This window comes from Phalacrocorax carbo, chromosome 14 (assembly GCF_963921805.1).
Source record: "Phalacrocorax carbo chromosome 14, bPhaCar2.1, whole genome shotgun sequence".
NCBI lineage: Eukaryota > Metazoa > Chordata > Aves > Suliformes > Phalacrocoracidae > Phalacrocorax > Phalacrocorax carbo.
Window position 1 is genome coordinate 8,410,661 of NC_087526.1, and position 17,229 is coordinate 8,427,889.

At 45.1% G+C, this 17,229-nt stretch overlaps 1 protein-coding gene across 8 annotated transcripts; it reads right to left on the reverse strand.

The window, feature by feature from the left end:
* Positions 1–85: 85 nt before the first annotated feature.
* Positions 86–16,781, reverse strand: TPD52L2 (TPD52 like 2). 8 transcript variants are annotated; one of them, XM_064465440.1, is made up of 8 exons: positions 16,663–16,781; positions 15,892–16,010; positions 14,613–14,761; positions 13,687–13,746; positions 12,108–12,167; positions 7,827–7,928; positions 2,108–2,156; positions 86–1,895 (listed from the first exon to the last, which is right to left on the reverse strand). In XM_064465440.1, exons 1-8 carry the CDS (start codon positions 16,679–16,681, stop codon positions 1,800–1,802), a joined length of 654 nt encoding a protein of 217 aa, XP_064321510.1. In that variant the 5' UTR covers positions 16,682–16,781; the 3' UTR covers positions 86–1,799. The 8 variants fall into 8 exon arrangements, with proteins under 8 accessions (XP_064321510.1, XP_064321507.1, XP_064321506.1 ...); XM_064465437.1 differs by having other exon boundaries at positions 15,892–16,037; positions 16,663–16,766; XM_064465436.1 differs by lacking the exon at positions 16,663–16,781 and adding an exon at positions 16,105–16,239.
* Between the last annotated feature and the right edge of the window lie 448 nt (positions 16,782–17,229).

Sequence of the window (17,229 nt, forward strand, 5' to 3'; positions counted from 1 at the left end):
CCGCTATTTGCCTGACAAGTTCACATAACGCACCCAAGAGCAGACTTAAGTACTGTTAGAACAAGACAAGAACATTCACCCCATCTTCTCCCAAAGGAATGCTTTATTGATAAGTTTCCTCAGTCTTTATCTGTAAATAGAAACAGTTCAATACCCAAGCTCCAGCAGTCCCTGTTCCACTGGCTCTGTTCCTCGCAGGGAGGCCAGTTTCAAACAAGGAGCACCAGTAAATGACACTCTACACTCCACCTACTGCCTAGCACATCTGCCTTCTAATATTTCATCCTGTGACCCCAGGTCTGCAGAGGGAGGGGAGCAAGGGCGGGGGAAATGGAGATTCATCAGCAGGTAAGTGTCAAAACTTGCTTCTCTAAAGAGCGGTCAGAGAAAGTTCTGTCCCTCCAGGGTGATGAACCACTAAAACTACCTAGAGTATGTACAGTCTAAAGACCCAAGTAAGTCCCACTTCGCCTCTAAGGCACGGAATTGCTCACTCTAGGTATTTCTATGTGGAGGCACCTTACCTAGAATAAGATCAGGCCTCTAGACGAAAACTCAGAATTTTTCAGCTCCTGAGCAATGAAGCTGGACATCAAAAGAGCAAAACATCCAGCCCCTGGGGGAACTGGTTGAGCTCCGTGATTCTCTCTCTGCCAGTTTTGTAAAACAAAATTAGAGCTGCGGCTTTCAACTGAAAAACCCACCCAGTCACAGTCGGATGTACCAGATGGAGGAGCCCACGGAGAGGGTAGCAGAGCAGAGCCCCTCCAACACAGTGTCAGTATTGCTAGAGACAGCTTTGGCCTTTTTAATCTGCCCCTGTTGCTAGCAGCCTTCAGAAATTCTTCCAAGAACGAAGGCATAAACTGAGAAGGGAGAAGCAAGTTTCATACACTCAGGAGACGGAGTGCACCACTGAATTTAACACAAGAACTGGCTTATAAGCATGCTGCTACTACTGTATGATGCAAAACTCCAGTGCTCAACATCCAGCTTTATTACCCTTACAGTCTTCCCTATAGAAAAAAAAAAATCAGAAGCGAGTAAAGCGTAAGGTGATGTAAGGCTTGAAATTCAGTCCAGAGTTCAAGGGAGCATTTCCCTAATATGATGTCAAAGCTTCCTTTTTTTTTTTTAAGCTTTATTTCTTTAAAGTTCTTTGCATTTAAAAATAAAGATTTAGTTTTGTTAAAGCTAGAGCATTAGTGTAACAACGAGGCAGCTGCTAAGTGAAGTTTCCCTTTTGGGAGCCCAGAAAAAAACCCAACTGTTTACCCCATTTACCAGACTACTCCAATGAGAGCCAGAGAAAACAGTAACGGGAGAAGCCTGGGAGCTCACCGAGTAGCTGCATGGCATGCCCTGAACAGAGAATATAGCCAGAAGCTGAAGCTAAGATGCCCATGCACTTGGCTTCTCCAATAACTGCCCTCCTCACGCTGCTCAGGACAATGTATCTGTTCCAAGTTATGTCAGACAAGGGAAAACTGTTTTTTATCTATACCAGTGGCATTTCTGAGCTACTTTAAGGAAACTCCATCTTACACGCTCTCCCAAAAGGACAGCAGTGATACATTTAATCTACAAACCTTAGTGTAAAATATTATTTGTGTACAAAACTTTGCATTCTCTTTATTTGACTTAGATCCAGCAGCAGTGTCTATGAATGAATGATGGATCTCTCCAGACTGGCTCTCAGCCCCTTCTTGGATTCGCATGTTGTTGCTGTTGTGAAGATTTGGGAGGGAGGGGGCTCGCTCTTACAGTTGTGCACAGCCGTGCAAAGCCACATCGCAGGTCTAGAAAGGAGTGTTGTCTTGTGGAGGCTTGTCTCCAGCTCCTGAGGGGGAATGGAGGCCATCAGTGCTATTTTCTCTGCTGCCCACCACTCTGGACTGAAAGGAGAGAAGAGAGTTAGGATAACAAGAAACCAGTACTGAACATAGCAAGTCAGTTCCCCTCGTCAGGATCACCTACTGGAGCAAAGACTTCGCATATCTGAGAGGCCATTTGCCTGAATAGTAGTCTACAAGAAAAACACTGCAGAAATTTAAGTTTCTGCATAAGGCTTCACACTATACGTTTACAAGACAAAGCAGACTCTTACCTTTATGGTCCCAACTCTATCTTCAAATGACTTGAAGGTTGCAGAATTCCTTGAAGAAAGAAGAGAAAAAAAAAAAAGCCAGGAACAAATCAAGACGAGTTAGTTTGTAACTAAATCAAATCGCGCAGCACGACTGGGCTCTCTGGCCATTCCCATGCAGCGGCAGCAACACCCAGAACACTTCCAGCTCCTCAGCCTTTGGCACAAATCTCTCTGGCACAGCAGACAAATACACCACCTACAAACTCTGAAGGAAAACATTTATACCATGTGCAATCCACTCAATTGCTGAAGCTAAAATGTTGAGGGAAACAAGTCCTAGTCCACGAGGGAATCAACGCACGATAGGTAGAGTAGAAACTAGCTCTTAATTTTACAAAGCTTCCAACTAAAAGCGTGTTGTCTTAAATAATAGAAAGGAAAAGCTGAAAAGGGTTTAAAACAAAGGCTTAGGTTTTCCTGTATTACATCCCGCAGGCAGGAAGGGGAAGGGCCATGTGCCTGTACCAATGGGCATTTTTTATTAGTACAGGAGCGATCATTTGCATCAGGAAAGGCTCATAAAAACCACAGTATAGTAAATTAATCAGAGGACTTCGTATTTCTAGCAAACAAAACCAGGTCAATTGTTTGGCAACCTAACAGGCTTCTTTCTTTGCTTGCGAACAATTCCAGGGGAGCGCTCTGTGCCGAGCATTCAGACCAGGCGATTACTCATACAGAGCTGCTTCCCCCAGGCTAGGCTGTGGGAGCACTGGGAGATGAGTAGCCTCATCTCAGTTATTTTTGTTCCAAGGAATCGCTCTGTAATTGCGCCCATAAAATAACCTACATCAATCTGGAATAAGGGTGAACAGATAGGGGTCTTCTGTGGGCCTCGTCCAGCCCTGGCAGTTGTTTCTCCTGCAAGGAGACCACCACCTAATGCACCACAAGGACACGTGAGAAGGTCACTGAGCTTTCATGTTCGGATTCATCTCAGTATTAGCAATGGCCATGCCATACACAGAGAGGACTGTAATCCCTGCCTTTCAGGGACCTCTGAAAGCTGCAAATTTCAATTAGACTTTGGTACAGTTGCTACACTGCGTGTAGCCCAAGAACAGCACAGGTGCTAATAACCATAAAAAGAGATTGGGTATAAAAAACCCACCCTGAATTACTCAGACTGCAGGACGTGGTTACCCCATACTCTGAGGGGGGTCTGCTTAAGAAGGGAATCAGTTGTACAAATCAGAACAAAAACCCCAGTAACAACGGAGTCAGCTGTACTCTCCCACCGACCCCACTCAGGAGACATAGGCATTTGCTACGTTACCTCATCGCTGGCATACTTATCGAGTGGCGAATGGAGTAACTGCTACTCGGAAGCATTCAGAACAAGGAGGAAAAAGTTAAATGACAATTTTACTGACACTGTAAAAAAGCAGCGTACCCCTGGTTCTTAAGCACTTACTGTCCACACGCAGGCTGCTGTGGACAACTGAAGCAGTAAGAGCCAGCCCTCTCCTCCCTTATTTAACAGCTGCAGCCCAGAACTTAGTTTTCCAGACACAGGACAGTGAGCACGAGTGTTTAAACTGCAAACTGCAACCGTGATACAGAAGTCAATTACAGGGCATTGGTTTGCGGTAGGTTTCTCAGTCTGTGTCAAAAGTGTAGGCAAGGCTTAAATAGCCAGCTTCCCCTTTAACGTCTGCAAAGGCCTGGCATAGAAACATCTGCTCTTTCAGCAGCCTTGAAGAATATCTTACCTAAAGGAATGCGAGAAGGGGTGAGCCCTGGGAGGAGCCACAGGCAGCAGAGAGAAAAGGAAAGCAACAATCATACACTTGTGCAGATCTAAACACTCAATGCAGAGCAACTAAGCATTGACATGGTTATAGGTTCATGGGACGGCAAAGTCAACTAGCCAGGAGGAAGCCTCTCAGAATAAATTACAGAAGCAAGCAAAACCCAATTACTTTTCATTAACTCAAGCCAAGCTAACATGTTTTTCAGAGAACAATAACAGCAACTTAGAGCCAAGGCACTGGGGAGGGAAAGGAGTAGGTGTGCAGCAACAACCCAAACCATTTTACCTACCCCTATCCATTGATTTCCTGTGATTTTTTTTTTTTAAGATCATGTTTTCCTGAACTGAGGGTTTTACAAGCACTAGCTAATTTGGTAAGGATACTTCCTTCCCCCATTTACCCCCATGAGCTCTCTTACAAAGACAGCATTGCTAGGAACTCTGGTCGAGAACTTCTGTAACAGGAACCTGCAAGTTATCTTGCCAAGCTTGCAGATCTCAGAGTTACAGCTCAGAGAACAAATGTATCTCAGCATAATGAAGATAAGAGTATCTGGATAAAAGGTATCATGTTTACCCCACAACCTGGTTGCCCATTTTTAGGTTTCAAGGTGAACTATCCCCACCAGGTTACCAGATTTCCATGCGTGATTTTGCAACGCAGTATCTCAGTAGTATGAAGTAACTGACCAAGGTTCCTACTTCTACCAGTAAGATTACCAGGATGCTCTAAAGGGGCTTCTCCTACCAGAGGCAGTGTTTTATTCCACTTTAATATAATTTTTGTCTCTGCAGCAGGGAGCAGTCATGGCAAGTTGGATCTGAAGTACTTGGCAAGGAGAACAAGGGCTTTTCCTTACAGCCAGAGCAAAGACATTAGGCTTTGTGGTTTCATTTCCCCATGCATCTAAGTCAGCTCTTTGGCAGGACAGACTCCTTGAAATGCTGTCTTTGCATGTGAAATGAATTACCTTTCTTCTTACTCTTGCTTAAAGGAGAAGAACACAGATAATGCACGTCCATGCACCATGCTACTCTGTATGCAATACCACAAGCACGGTTCATTTGTTCAGTATCTTGGCCCGGACCTAGCAGTAACCCTTCTACTCCTTTCATAAGGATTTCAACTTTACATAAATTCAGGAATTTGCAGGCATCTTTGGGGCTCGGGCTAACATTTCATAAAGACTTTGCTTGTAGTATTATGTACAGCAAACTTCATCAGACAAGATGAAGTGTATTGAGGGACACAAACCGCAAAGCAGGCTGTTATCAACAAAGAGAAAACACTTTCAGTTTTGCAGTTTACTGGGGTCAGTAAAATGCACGAACAGAATGTTTAAAAGCCAATTTACTTTTTAACTGTAAGTGGAGATAACAGAAAAAGCTGAATTGGCCAAGATTTGAAAATATCCCACCCATTAATTAAGCTACATTTTCTCCCTTCAAGGCAAGCTAATAGCACAACAGCATTAATACAGTTAGTGCACAGTTACCGCATTAACCTCACCATGTCTCCTTACAATCCACAGCTATAACATTTAAAGTTATTTTGACCAGAATACAGCAACCCTAAAGACTTAATCCAGTAACATACTACTTGTATTTCACAGCATTTTGGTCCAACCATTTTTAATGAAATTACAACTACGCCTTCTGTGTATCAGAGGCGTTTGTCCCATTCGTCATGCCTTCCTTGCATTTATCAACCAGCGAAGGCTGACTAAACAAGGAAATCCCTTCTGTTATCTCAACACTTCCAGTGATGGAAAATAAACCTGCTTTACAAGTGAATTTGTAGTGTGAGAGGAAAAAAGAAAGTACAGTAACAGAGGTTGCAGTGTAGGCTATGAGGCCTGTAACGGTGATTCTCTGGGAACAGATATCATCCCCGCTCATTCCGAGAAGTGATCACAACAACACAACAGGCTTCACTCCTTGTCAGCTCTGATCACATCTCAGAACACCATTCACAGTTTCACCTGGCAAGGATGGGGTAGTTCCTGCAGAAGCTTATGCTTAGAGTTAAACCTTATTCAGAATGATAATTATCAAGACTTGAATGCAGCACAGGAGACAAGTCTGTTTATATACACACAGAAAAACGGGAAGTCTTAAAAAAATCATTACTGTGTTCCCCCACAGGGCCACATATACAAAGCAAATCCTGCTGAAATAACTTTGGCAAGGATTCCCAAGCTACAAGACAGAAGCTGCATCTGTTTCATAATACATCACCGAAGGTATTAGCTATAAAAAGGAACACAGGTGTTTAAATTGGTGACTAATGCTGAGCAATACCATTGCTGCAAAGGTCTGACTTGTTTGTAGTCAGCCAGGCCAGCATCCAGAGCCAGTTTTCACTAAGACAGGGCACGGGCACACTCTTCACTCCACCATGCATCCCTTCCCTCCATCATTTGCCCCCAGGACGGCACAAACATTTCCGCAGCTGCATGGTGAACTGGGTTTTCCCCAACCTAAAGATAACAGGCAGGACCAAGCCTGTCAAAGCAGCTTTGTCTGGTGGCAACACTGGTTCAGGAGTTTCTGGTTTGGTCCAAAAAGCACAGTTCCCATCCCTTTGCCACAACAGCCCGACCAGACTGAAGAAGTCAGGCACCAAATTTACTTCACTGTTGTCAGTGTAGCAAAATCTATTACCACCGCATCTTGTGCCAATAGTGGTCTGCTGTGATCTCTTCTTCCAACAGACTAGGTAGTTTCCAAGAAAGAAAAATTACAACTTGAATACTGGAAAGAGGAGGAAGCCAGTGAGTCCTCTGCCAAATTCAGAGAGGGGAGCTACTGAAAACACCAGAAATTAGCCTCCAGGAACACAGTAAATAACTGAGGACAGAACTAGAATAAATCAGTATTATGTAATCAGAGGCCAACAAGTTCTTACCACTTGGATACTCCCAGCCACAGTGGAATAGGAAATTCCCTACAAAGAATGACAGCTACCGATTCAATCCAAGGTCTGACACATCATGTTACATACAAGTTCTAAGAATACTTCCTTACTAGCCTACACAGGTTGCATATTCAGAATTAGCTCTCAGTTCCAAGAAAAGTTTGTTGAAGGTATTCTGCATGAAAAACCTGGACATCACCATTAATGGGGAAAGTAATCTTTAGCTTAAATTTCTGAAGATCAGGTAAATCACCAATTCTACACCTTCAACTTTGTACAGCTGAGAAACTCGCAGAGCAGGAACCTCACCCAGCAACCAAGGGAACTAACCCCCCACTTCCCAATTCAGAGAGGTTTAAATCTGCAATTACTTCAGGGGTCATCTGCTTAAGGAATCTAGATAACCATCAACCACAAGAGATTTTTGATGTTGTCATCATCTTCTGAATCAATTCATATCTTCCAATCTACACAACATAACTGTGCCTGGAAGGCATGCTGCCCTTCTCCATGGAAAGTTGAGATGCAGGGCTTGAAACAGCATGAAATGCAGCATCCAGACTTTGCCCCATTTCAAAGCATAGCAGAGCACAGGAGTGATGACCCCTTTCTAATCCTAAACAGTAACACTGAGAAAACACACCTCCCTAATCCAATAACAAATGGAAAAGGTAAACTTTAACACTAGTTTCTTACATATGACATAAAAGCTGCAGTGAAACCATATGACAGCAAGAAGGGGAAGGCTGCTAAAAACATTGTGTCATTTCTCCTAAGCCAAATCAAACTTAAATGCCTTAGACCGGGTTTTACTCCATCAACCAGTCTCTAATAAGCATTTAATCTGTCCTAAACTACGATGTACAGGGCCACACAGAAGGTAGTCCCTCAACAGCAATGTGCTGCCAACTAAGCAGAAAAATGGAAAAAAGCCTAGTTATTGTCTGAAGTCTCATTACTGTTTGAAACCAAGATCAAAGCACCAGAGCACAAAACAGAAATCTTACCTCATGTCACCAAGTTTCCTGCTGATAACAGAACCTACATTGGAAAGGGCTGCCGAAGTCTTCTGTCCTGCCTGGGAAAGTGTTTCCTGGGTCTTCTTATAACTAAAGGGAAGAAAAAAAACCATAAATTGAACTAACAGGTAGGAGCTGAAAGCAAGAAGCATTCTCCCCCATCTTGAAAAAGGAACCCTTATTAAAGGAAAGAAGCTAGGTTAGCAAGCTGCACTCACTTTACTGAAAAAGTCCCTTCCAGTCTTGCATATGTTCAATGACTTGAAGTTTTAAAAAAGCAGCAAGTGCAGGATTAACCTTTCCATACACTCACTTTACCCCTTTGACCACACATTCTTAAATCTGACAAATATTTGCCAAAAAAACCCACAACCAACCCAAAACAAAACAAAAACCAACCCAAAACCCCAACATCCCCAAACTCCCCAATTTTCCATGTGGAAGCTCTAATACCATAACATCGTAGCCTACTTGCCCTACAAGTTTTGATCTCCTTGAAAAAATAAGTCTAGGAACCTATTCAATAATATGCTTGCAGCCTTAAAGACGTTAAACTGTTTGTTGTAGTGTTAGGTTATAGAGGAAAGAGGCAAGACTAACATAACTGTATGGAAAAGAAATGCAGGAATCAGCATTATGTCCACAACTTGAAGTTTAGAAATAAATTAGTAGAGAAGTTTCCTATCAGTTACCATTAACCACAATATATAAGTCCAACAGCTTGTATTTGTCAGCTGATTACATTTGAGTTCATACCAAAGCCGGAGAAGACAGACACTTGAGAACCTTTGTTTCCTTTATATGAGACTAATCTCAGGAGCAAAGATTCTTTGCGTCACTTTCGTTAACTCACCCTCTCTAAGCTATTCCACAGTTGACGATTAACATCTAGATTTAAGGCATTCTTCAAATTATAAAAAAAAAGACTCGGTCCAGAAAACAAGTTCAACAATTTAAGCCAAGCTTCCCTATTCCAAATATTTCAGCTTGAGATTACTTTTTTGCCTGACTAGGATACTTAGAAGGGCATTATGGACAGCCTAACATTCTCTCTCATGCCAGAGCTCCCAAGGCTAGAAGCACCATGATGTCAGCTGACTTACTTGCATCTCATTCTCTCCAGACAGAAATGCGGAAGACAATTCCACAGCACCTGCACTGGATTCACGCAATACTAATTACAACATGTTGGTTTGTTGGGCTTTTTTTTTGTTTAAGACTACAGCCAAGTATTTCTGAATCAAGAACGTAGGAGACTGATGCAGAACAGGGCAAAACTGCATCAGCTTTATCTTCCCTCTTCCTGCTCCTGAAAGAAAATTCCTATAACCTACACATTTTTCAGACCAATTCCTCTTGAATTCAGTGACTGCAGAAGAACCTGAGCGCACCCCAACAGCAAGGACTCACTACCATTTCTCCATAGCACGATCTTTTGCAAGAAGTAGTTATTGCAGGACAATTTAAAACTTAACTTGTCAGCAAGAACGCTGCTTGCTCTTACACGTGCCATCTATTGCAACAACTGTGTTTGAACCCTAGGGCCAAAGTTGCTTTGGAAGAGGAGGATGTCAATCCCTGCCTTCAGCAGTCAGGCTCCTCCCTGGCTGGCTGAGTCCTATCATGGGATTTGATTTACAGCTGCCTAACAGAAACATCCAAGACCTCATGCTGAGATATGTTGCGCTGACTCTACATCTGCTTCACACTCAACTCTCAGAGATCAGCACTGAGCACCAGAGCAGCAATGAGAGGAACAATTTACAGACTCAGGGGACACCATCGTGCCACGCACACACTGCCAACTCCCAGGTATTATGTCTAGCTTCACCAGATAAAGGCCAGAGATTTTCCAACTGTATTTCCCACACTTGACAGCAGTATTCTTAAGACAACTGAAGATCTAGCACTCAGGTGCTGCTCCTTCTGCCTGAGTAGCTCCTTCGTGATGCCAGCACAACTGTTTGTGCTGACACAGTGATCTAGATCAAAGAAATTATCCAACTGAAATATAACCCTGAAAGAACAAAAAAAGACAGCAGCAGCCAGATAAGCTCGCCAGTCTAGTCCTGCATCCACAGCTCCCACATGCATGTGCACACCTCCACTGCTGCAACACAGGAGGCAGAGCCAGGGAAGTTCAGCTGGGATGAGAAGCTCTTTCACCCAGAACTGCCATCAGACACACATGTGGAACAGCATCCGTGACAACCAGGGATCAGGTATAAAAGATTTTAATGCAACTTAACTATGCCCAGCCCTGACCGAGAAGTTGCAACTACTCTCCTGCAAGAGACTTGGCCAGGTTTACCATGGCTTTAAATTCACAAGCACTCACTTTCTTCCCTTAACACCAGTACAAAGCAAGACAGAATAATCCAAATCTGGGAGTAATAAACACAAGCTCTGATTAATACCTTGGTCTACTAACAGGGACTTGGCTGCAGCAGAAGCTGCAGAAATTATCTCTGCCCTGTGGTGTTCATCCTGTGGTATTCAGACATTTAATTGCATGCTTTCTATAAACCCTGACAGGGAGGAGCCAAACCTGTACCCTCAAATCCTCCTTTATCTATTAATATCAGCTTCCCCTCACTTGCTCTTCTCCAGCAATCACAATTTGTGCTGTCTGCCTAAGTATACAAACCATCTAAGTCATATGGCGTCCAGGTTACAATGAAACTGGAGCTAGGGACAGATTTGGCTGATTTCTGTCCTGCCTATGTACTGCTTGCAGAGGGCAAGCCTGTGGCCAGACATGGCAACTACCAGGAAATTCAGCAGTGCACAAAAGCACAGAAAGGTCATGAGTTAGGCCCAACTCCCAGTTCAGTTAGGATGCTTGTTAGTTATAACGCTGAGAAGCTCAAACAGGAAAGAGGATGCATTTGCATAACAAACACAAAACATATGAGTAAAACCTCATCCTTTGATTTCTTGAACTTTACTCTTCGCATTTACTGAGCTTTAGACAAAGGAAGTAGGAATTCTGTTTGTTTTCTGAAACACTGCTCAAATCTTGCTTTTCAGTTCCCTCACCTCTCCATTTTAATCAGCATCTACCTTGCTAGCATGAATTGTCACTCTGTCTAGTGCCAAAGCAAGCATGAAAACTAGCGTGCCACAGCTATTCAGGCCTTAAGTGGTCTACAAAAGCATGCTTCTGCCACATTTCTGGTGCTTAATAAGTACAAGGAAACAGATATAACAAGAAGTTTTCTATTCTAGCAGGCACACCCAGGAACAAACTCTGATTAAACACCACTGGAGTCTGTCACACTGTCAGCAAGCATAAAAAACAAGGTCATTCTATTTAGCAAGTGAAATAGTGACAATTTACATCTTCTTAATCTAGAAAATGTACACGGAACATTGAAAGTAAAATCTGCATACTTTAAAGTTTTTTCTCATACTCCTACTTTTTATCTCTGCTCATCTTTCACCCATCTTATGAAGAAAACCTTCTGCTCACACACGCTGCCAACAGCAAGCCAGCTCAAAGGACTGAATTTCATACCCACTCCAGAGAACAGGAAAAGCTGGCTTACCTAAGACCTACCTTACCATGGTTTAAATCAGTTCAGGAAACAAGGACACTACCTGCCTGCTCCCCACTGCATCACTGTAAAGGATTCCCCTATATACTGTGAGAAAGATGCAGTGAGCAGGACAAAGGCCAACTTCCATAACATGCTTCCATAATTTAGTCCAGATGAGAATTTAATTCCAGGCATTTAATAAAAACATGGCTAAGAGGCCATCACAGCCAATAATTGGAGTGTAACAGCTGTGAGGTTTAAGCTGTTCAAGCCCATTTGAAGCCCCACCATGACAGAACAGCTGCCTTAGACACTACAGCTCTATTTGTTCTCATCAGGTACCACAGCAAAGAGAAGTGCCTCCTCCCTGCAGAGCATGTCGAGGGTAACAAGAAGAGGTCAGTTTGGCTACTCCACAGCTTGTCAGCTGAAGTTACAACATGTGTCACACAGGTCTCAGCTACCCAGCAGCTTCAGCCAGTTCTCCTCTGAGAGCAGGCAGGCATCTGAAGAGTATCACTTGGACCACAATGAAATCATTCAAATACTGACCTGAGGAAAAGCTCTCTCCCAGAAGAGGCATTTATTGGGTTAAAAAAGTGAAAGCTAGAAAAGAGAAATGTTTAAATAGATCTAGTCAAAGCAGAGGACTGTGAGCAGGGGCACAGAATGTTAGTGGCAGCAGACTGTCGCGAAAGCACTTGTTAACGCTGAAGGTTAAGACACTCACGCTTCTGATTGAGTTAATTTTTCATTCCAGTCCTCCAGTGTGCTGCTGGCTGAAAGATATCTACAAACACAATGGAGGTTAGATACAGTCCCAAGATTCACAACAGACGCTTTTGACACATTCCACATTATTAGTGTGTCTCTACACTTACAGTATCATAGGCTTTATTTCTCTGACAATAGCTTTCCCCCCATCTCTGTTACAGCCAGAGAGAAAAGAGCTGTTGTTTGAGAAGTGGGGAGACACCTAAGCCCCGTTTTCTTTCTTATTTAAGCACATTCTAACACTGAGCACAAAGAAACAAAGCCTGCAGTTTAAAAGGTGCCAGGATTTGAAAGACTGCATCTTCTGCTCCCTTCCTACACACTGCGAGGCAGCTATGTGTTAAAAGCACAGAGCTGTGAACTGAGCTCAAGGCCCAAAACATCTGACTGCCACACCCAAAGATGTATTTTATCAATATAGCACAACCTGGACAAACGGTTAAACTTAGCTTCATTTTCTAATTTTTAGATATCATGTTTCCCTACATAGAACACAGTACCTTAGCGGTTGTGAGAATTAACACTGGAGGTACAGAACAAACACAACTACTACAGAAGGCGTCTGCTACCAGCTCGCACCACACGCAGCAGGGCTCAGAGGAGGTGACACATGGCAGGCAGTTCACGTCACCCAGAAGTGTAACTCTCCCCAGTGAGATCCATGACATCTTGCCTAATGACAGGATGCTCCCAATCCACATTTTCCTCTTAGCTAAATAACCATCTCCTTCAACACAGGATGTAGAAGGGAAAGAATCTTCAGTGCAGAAAACATTCAGTGTCTCCCCTATGTTCAGCTATGCAGCAGGAATCGGAATGACTCATGCCTAATATGAAGAGAGGTCTAATATAATTAAATATATTCTAGAGAGGAAAGTAGCCACATGTTCTTTGTCTGCATTTGTTGCTTGTACATACTGCAAAGACTAAAATTCATGGCTTTCTAGTGCTGACATTAGCAAAAAAGGTTCACATCGATGCAGAAGAGCCACGGTGTGGCAGCTTTCAAAAGCTAATACGTATCTTTGCACCTGCACAGCCCCTGTTTCCAGCTAGAGGTAAGTGCCTTCAGGCACTCTCTCCCTCCTGTGGCTGTACAGAAAGGCAATAATCAAACTGATTTCTACCACATTCAATGATGAGAAGAGAAACAGTTTCACAGTAAAGACAGAGGTCCGCTAATAAGACATTTTATTACAGACTAACCTACCAAGGACCAGCTAAAAGGAAACTGTGGTTGGTTTTTTAACTTTTTTTTTTTTTTTTTAAATAAAATGTGGTCTGGTAACTGATTGGAATTTTTCTTCTGCAATAACAAGACCATGAGAGAGGTGATAGCAGTAACGTTTACTCATCTCCTCTGCAACTGAGGGATGCTTATAGCTGGAAGCCAGGCATGCTGCTAATAACAGTCCTGCTTCACCATGCCTCCAGCTCCCAGTCAACCCCCGATGCCTGTGAGACCAAGTAGCAGCACAAATCGGGGAGCGCAGCAAGGAGCAAGGAGGTGTTGCTGAGGAGCCCGAGGCACTCACAAGTCAGACTGTGTCACTTTGTCATTCCACTCTCCAAGTTTCTCAGATGTTTTCACATAACTAGAAACAGAAAGTGTTAATGAATATAACTTTAATATTCATTTTTTAGAAGACAATGACACAGATTTCAGTAACAAAGGAACAACAAAAATCGAGCAGGGATGTAGGAGGGAAGATGAGGAAAAAGGGAAAGAATAAACAGTGAGATGCTCAACCATCTGGTCTGCAGTAGCACTGTCAGTGCTAAATTCCAGTTAAGCTACATGAGACTTTTTAGATTGAATGGTATCTCTGTGGGTACTGAGGGTCCCTTACATCCAGGCACAACTGCAGGGTCAAACTTACCTCTCCAACTCTCCTTTCGGCACAAGCACTGCAGTGACCATACCATTAATGCCTGTTCAGGAATGGTCAGACTAATTTCAGATCTTCTGCAGGCACAGATGACTATGCCTAATGCATACTAACATGACAGAACTTTCTCCTAGGAAGTGCAGGCTTTTTAATTCAAGCTATACAACCCAGGAGCTGGCTTTGAACTAACACTGTGCAGCAGAGCTTTGAAACTTCTTATGCTTCTCTCTGAGCCTGAGTTCAGAACAAGGTAGCAGCAGCCTGTGTCTCAAAGAATGGGCAGAAATAGGCAAATTGAACCGTTAAGTGGCAATCTAGACCTCTAACATAATGGGAAACAGCATCCAGCAAAAATTTATCCAGATCACAGATATTAAAGTTCCATTTATGCTGACATAAAGACACTGACGCATAAGAACAATTACATAAATAGTTTTAAGTGCCTTTTACTCTATATACCCATCAGAGCAAAAGACTCCAGCCACTTGGAATAGCCCTGGAATATGCTGCTGGGAAATAATTACTGTGGAGTCATATTTAAATGTGAAATGTGCAAAACAAGCAACACTTACGCGTTGGAGACTTGGACATCATGCCAGCTTTTAGACAGGTTTTGCTTTAACCCATCCAAGGGAGTCAAACCTAGCTTCCGCTTCAGCTCTCCACAGTGCCTCTCTTTAGCAGCCAGAACTTGCCTGAGAGTACCAATTTCTTCTTCAACCTTTGAGAGAGGCAGAGGCTTGTCTTAAATCACAGTTCAGTAAAATTCTGAAAGCTAAGCCTACTTTCTTCCTCCCTCAAAACCAGCAAAATTTGATTGACATGCATTTATAGAACTGATAGGAGCTTTGGATGCACACAGAACAATTCAACTGAATGTGAACGGTGCTGGAACGGGAGGCCTGCAGCTCAGACTCCAACTGGGAAAACATCCATAAAAGTCACTGTACTGGTGACTTAACGGCACCAAGATTAACAAAACTCATTCCTAGCATTGTCATTTCAACAGTAAATAAAAATCAATTGCCAAACCTCATTAACTAAGGTTTCCATCTTATAATTCTTTTCCTCTGATGTCAAAGAGTTTTTCCTCAGAGATCTTTCTTACAACATTTTCAAAGTACTTGCAAGTTTTTTCCAGGCAGAGAAGGTTCATTTCTACCTTTAACTGCAGCTCACCAAGATCTGTGCAACTACCCGGAGCAGCAAAGTCCTCCCTTGCTAAAACTCACAAGTCAAAGAATCACCATGAGATTCTCAAATGAAAGAAAGGACTACAAAAGAACAGCGGCAATTATCTTTGGCTACATTTCAGATAGAAGTTATAAACTGACTTTTAAAACCCCAAAGGTGCCCAAAATTTAGGATATTACATTACAAGCTCTCAGCTCTTCAAAACCATGTAGGCACCAAAAATAGTTGCCTACACAGTGTAATAAATATTTAAGAGAAAAAGGTAGAAAAAGAAGGCACGTTAAGTGCTCCATTGTTTCAGTTTCTCTATGGAAAAACAAGTTTCTTTTGCATACCACTTAGCTAAAGTGTTTTCTCACTGCAAATGGAGCTAAAAGCCTAGATTAAGCTCACGGCATCAGAAGCCACTTATTTCCTTAGAGCACTAAATTAAGTCGTTCTGGGAAACAGCACGCAACATACCGCAGCGTTTGAAGTATCTGCCAGCTTTGCGCATTTTAACAATTAGCTGAGAGATCCAAGAGTAACACCACTGCAAAATTAAAAAAACTAAACCCAAGCCCTGCTCCCGCGGCGCCCATTTGCTCCTTCCCAGCAGAACACAACCACAGCCGCACACAGTCCCTGCTGACAAACCCCGTTTGAGGGCCCCGTTACCTTGGCAAGCTCAGATCTCAACTCCTCCTCTTCAGCAAGGGTAAGCCCCTCGGGCGGAGAGGTCCTGGCTGAAGCCGCGCTATCCACGGGAACATCCGTCATGGCATCCGACAGCAGACCTTTGTTGGGAGAGTTAAGGTTGATATCTGTCGCAGACAAGGAGCAGAGGGCAGACAGAGTAAGCAGCCAGCAAGCAAAGCATGTTATGCAAACCTGGGCAGCCTGATGGGAAAGGTGAAGAAAGGGGCTTCACCGAAAGGGGAAGAGAAACCTCCGGCGGAGTTTCCTCCATAAGCATCTATCAGAAGCGACGCAAGCACCGGGCTCTGCTCGTCGGAAACAGCCCCTCTGTCCAGCGGCAGCTGCTTAATAACCCGCGGGGCGCACGCGAGACCGTGGTGGGGACGAGCCCTTGCGGGGGGACGGACACAAGCCACGGGGTGGGACGAGCCCTCGGGGCGGGGGGGGGGGGGAACGACGACACGACGACAGGAGCATTCGGGCGCGGGGGGGCAGGGGGGGGGGACATAAGCCTTGGGGAAGGGGAACCAGCCCTGGGGCGGGGGGACACGGACGCGAGCCGTGAGGGGGGACGACGACACGGGGGAGAGACACGGGACGAGGCGGCAGCGCCCCCCGCGGAGCCCTGGGGCCGCAGCTCCCGAGGGGCCCCCCCGCACGGCAGCAGGCCCCCCCCCCGCCGGAGGCCCTCTCTCCCCTCACGACAGCGCCCCCCCGGCACCGGGATGCGAGGGCCGCTGCCACCCCTACCCTGGCTGGCGCTCTCCATGGCGGCGCCCCGGGCCCGTCCAGCAGCCGCCGCCGCCCACCCTGTGACGCAATCAGCACCGCGCCACCCGCTTCCGGGGACGGTCGCAGAGAGAAGACGTCACCCATCGCGTCGCCACGACAACGGCGCCTCCTTCCCTCTTCCCCCCCTCCCACTCCCGCCGCCTCCTCCCTTCACCGGAAACGGCGGCGGGGCGGGGGGCGTGACGTCATGGGGTCAGCGGTGCCGGGCGAGGCCGGCGGTGCCGTGCGCCCGACCGGAGGGAAGGGGGCAGCATCAGCACGGGCCGCGCGGGCCCGACCCCGCCGCCGGGCAGGGCCCGGGAGCCCCCGGCCTGGGCCACCAGGCGACCCCCGGGCAGCCCCTGCCCCTCCGGGACCCCAGCCCCGGCCCGTCTCGCCCGGCCCCGGTGGGAGCTCAGGGCCCGCGGCAGGACGGTGCTGGCGGCCTCCCCCATGCCCCCCGCTTCATCTCGTTCATTAACCCAGATAATGCCCCACGATCACGACCCACGCCATGTCCCCGCGCTTCCCACCGACCGGCCTCTG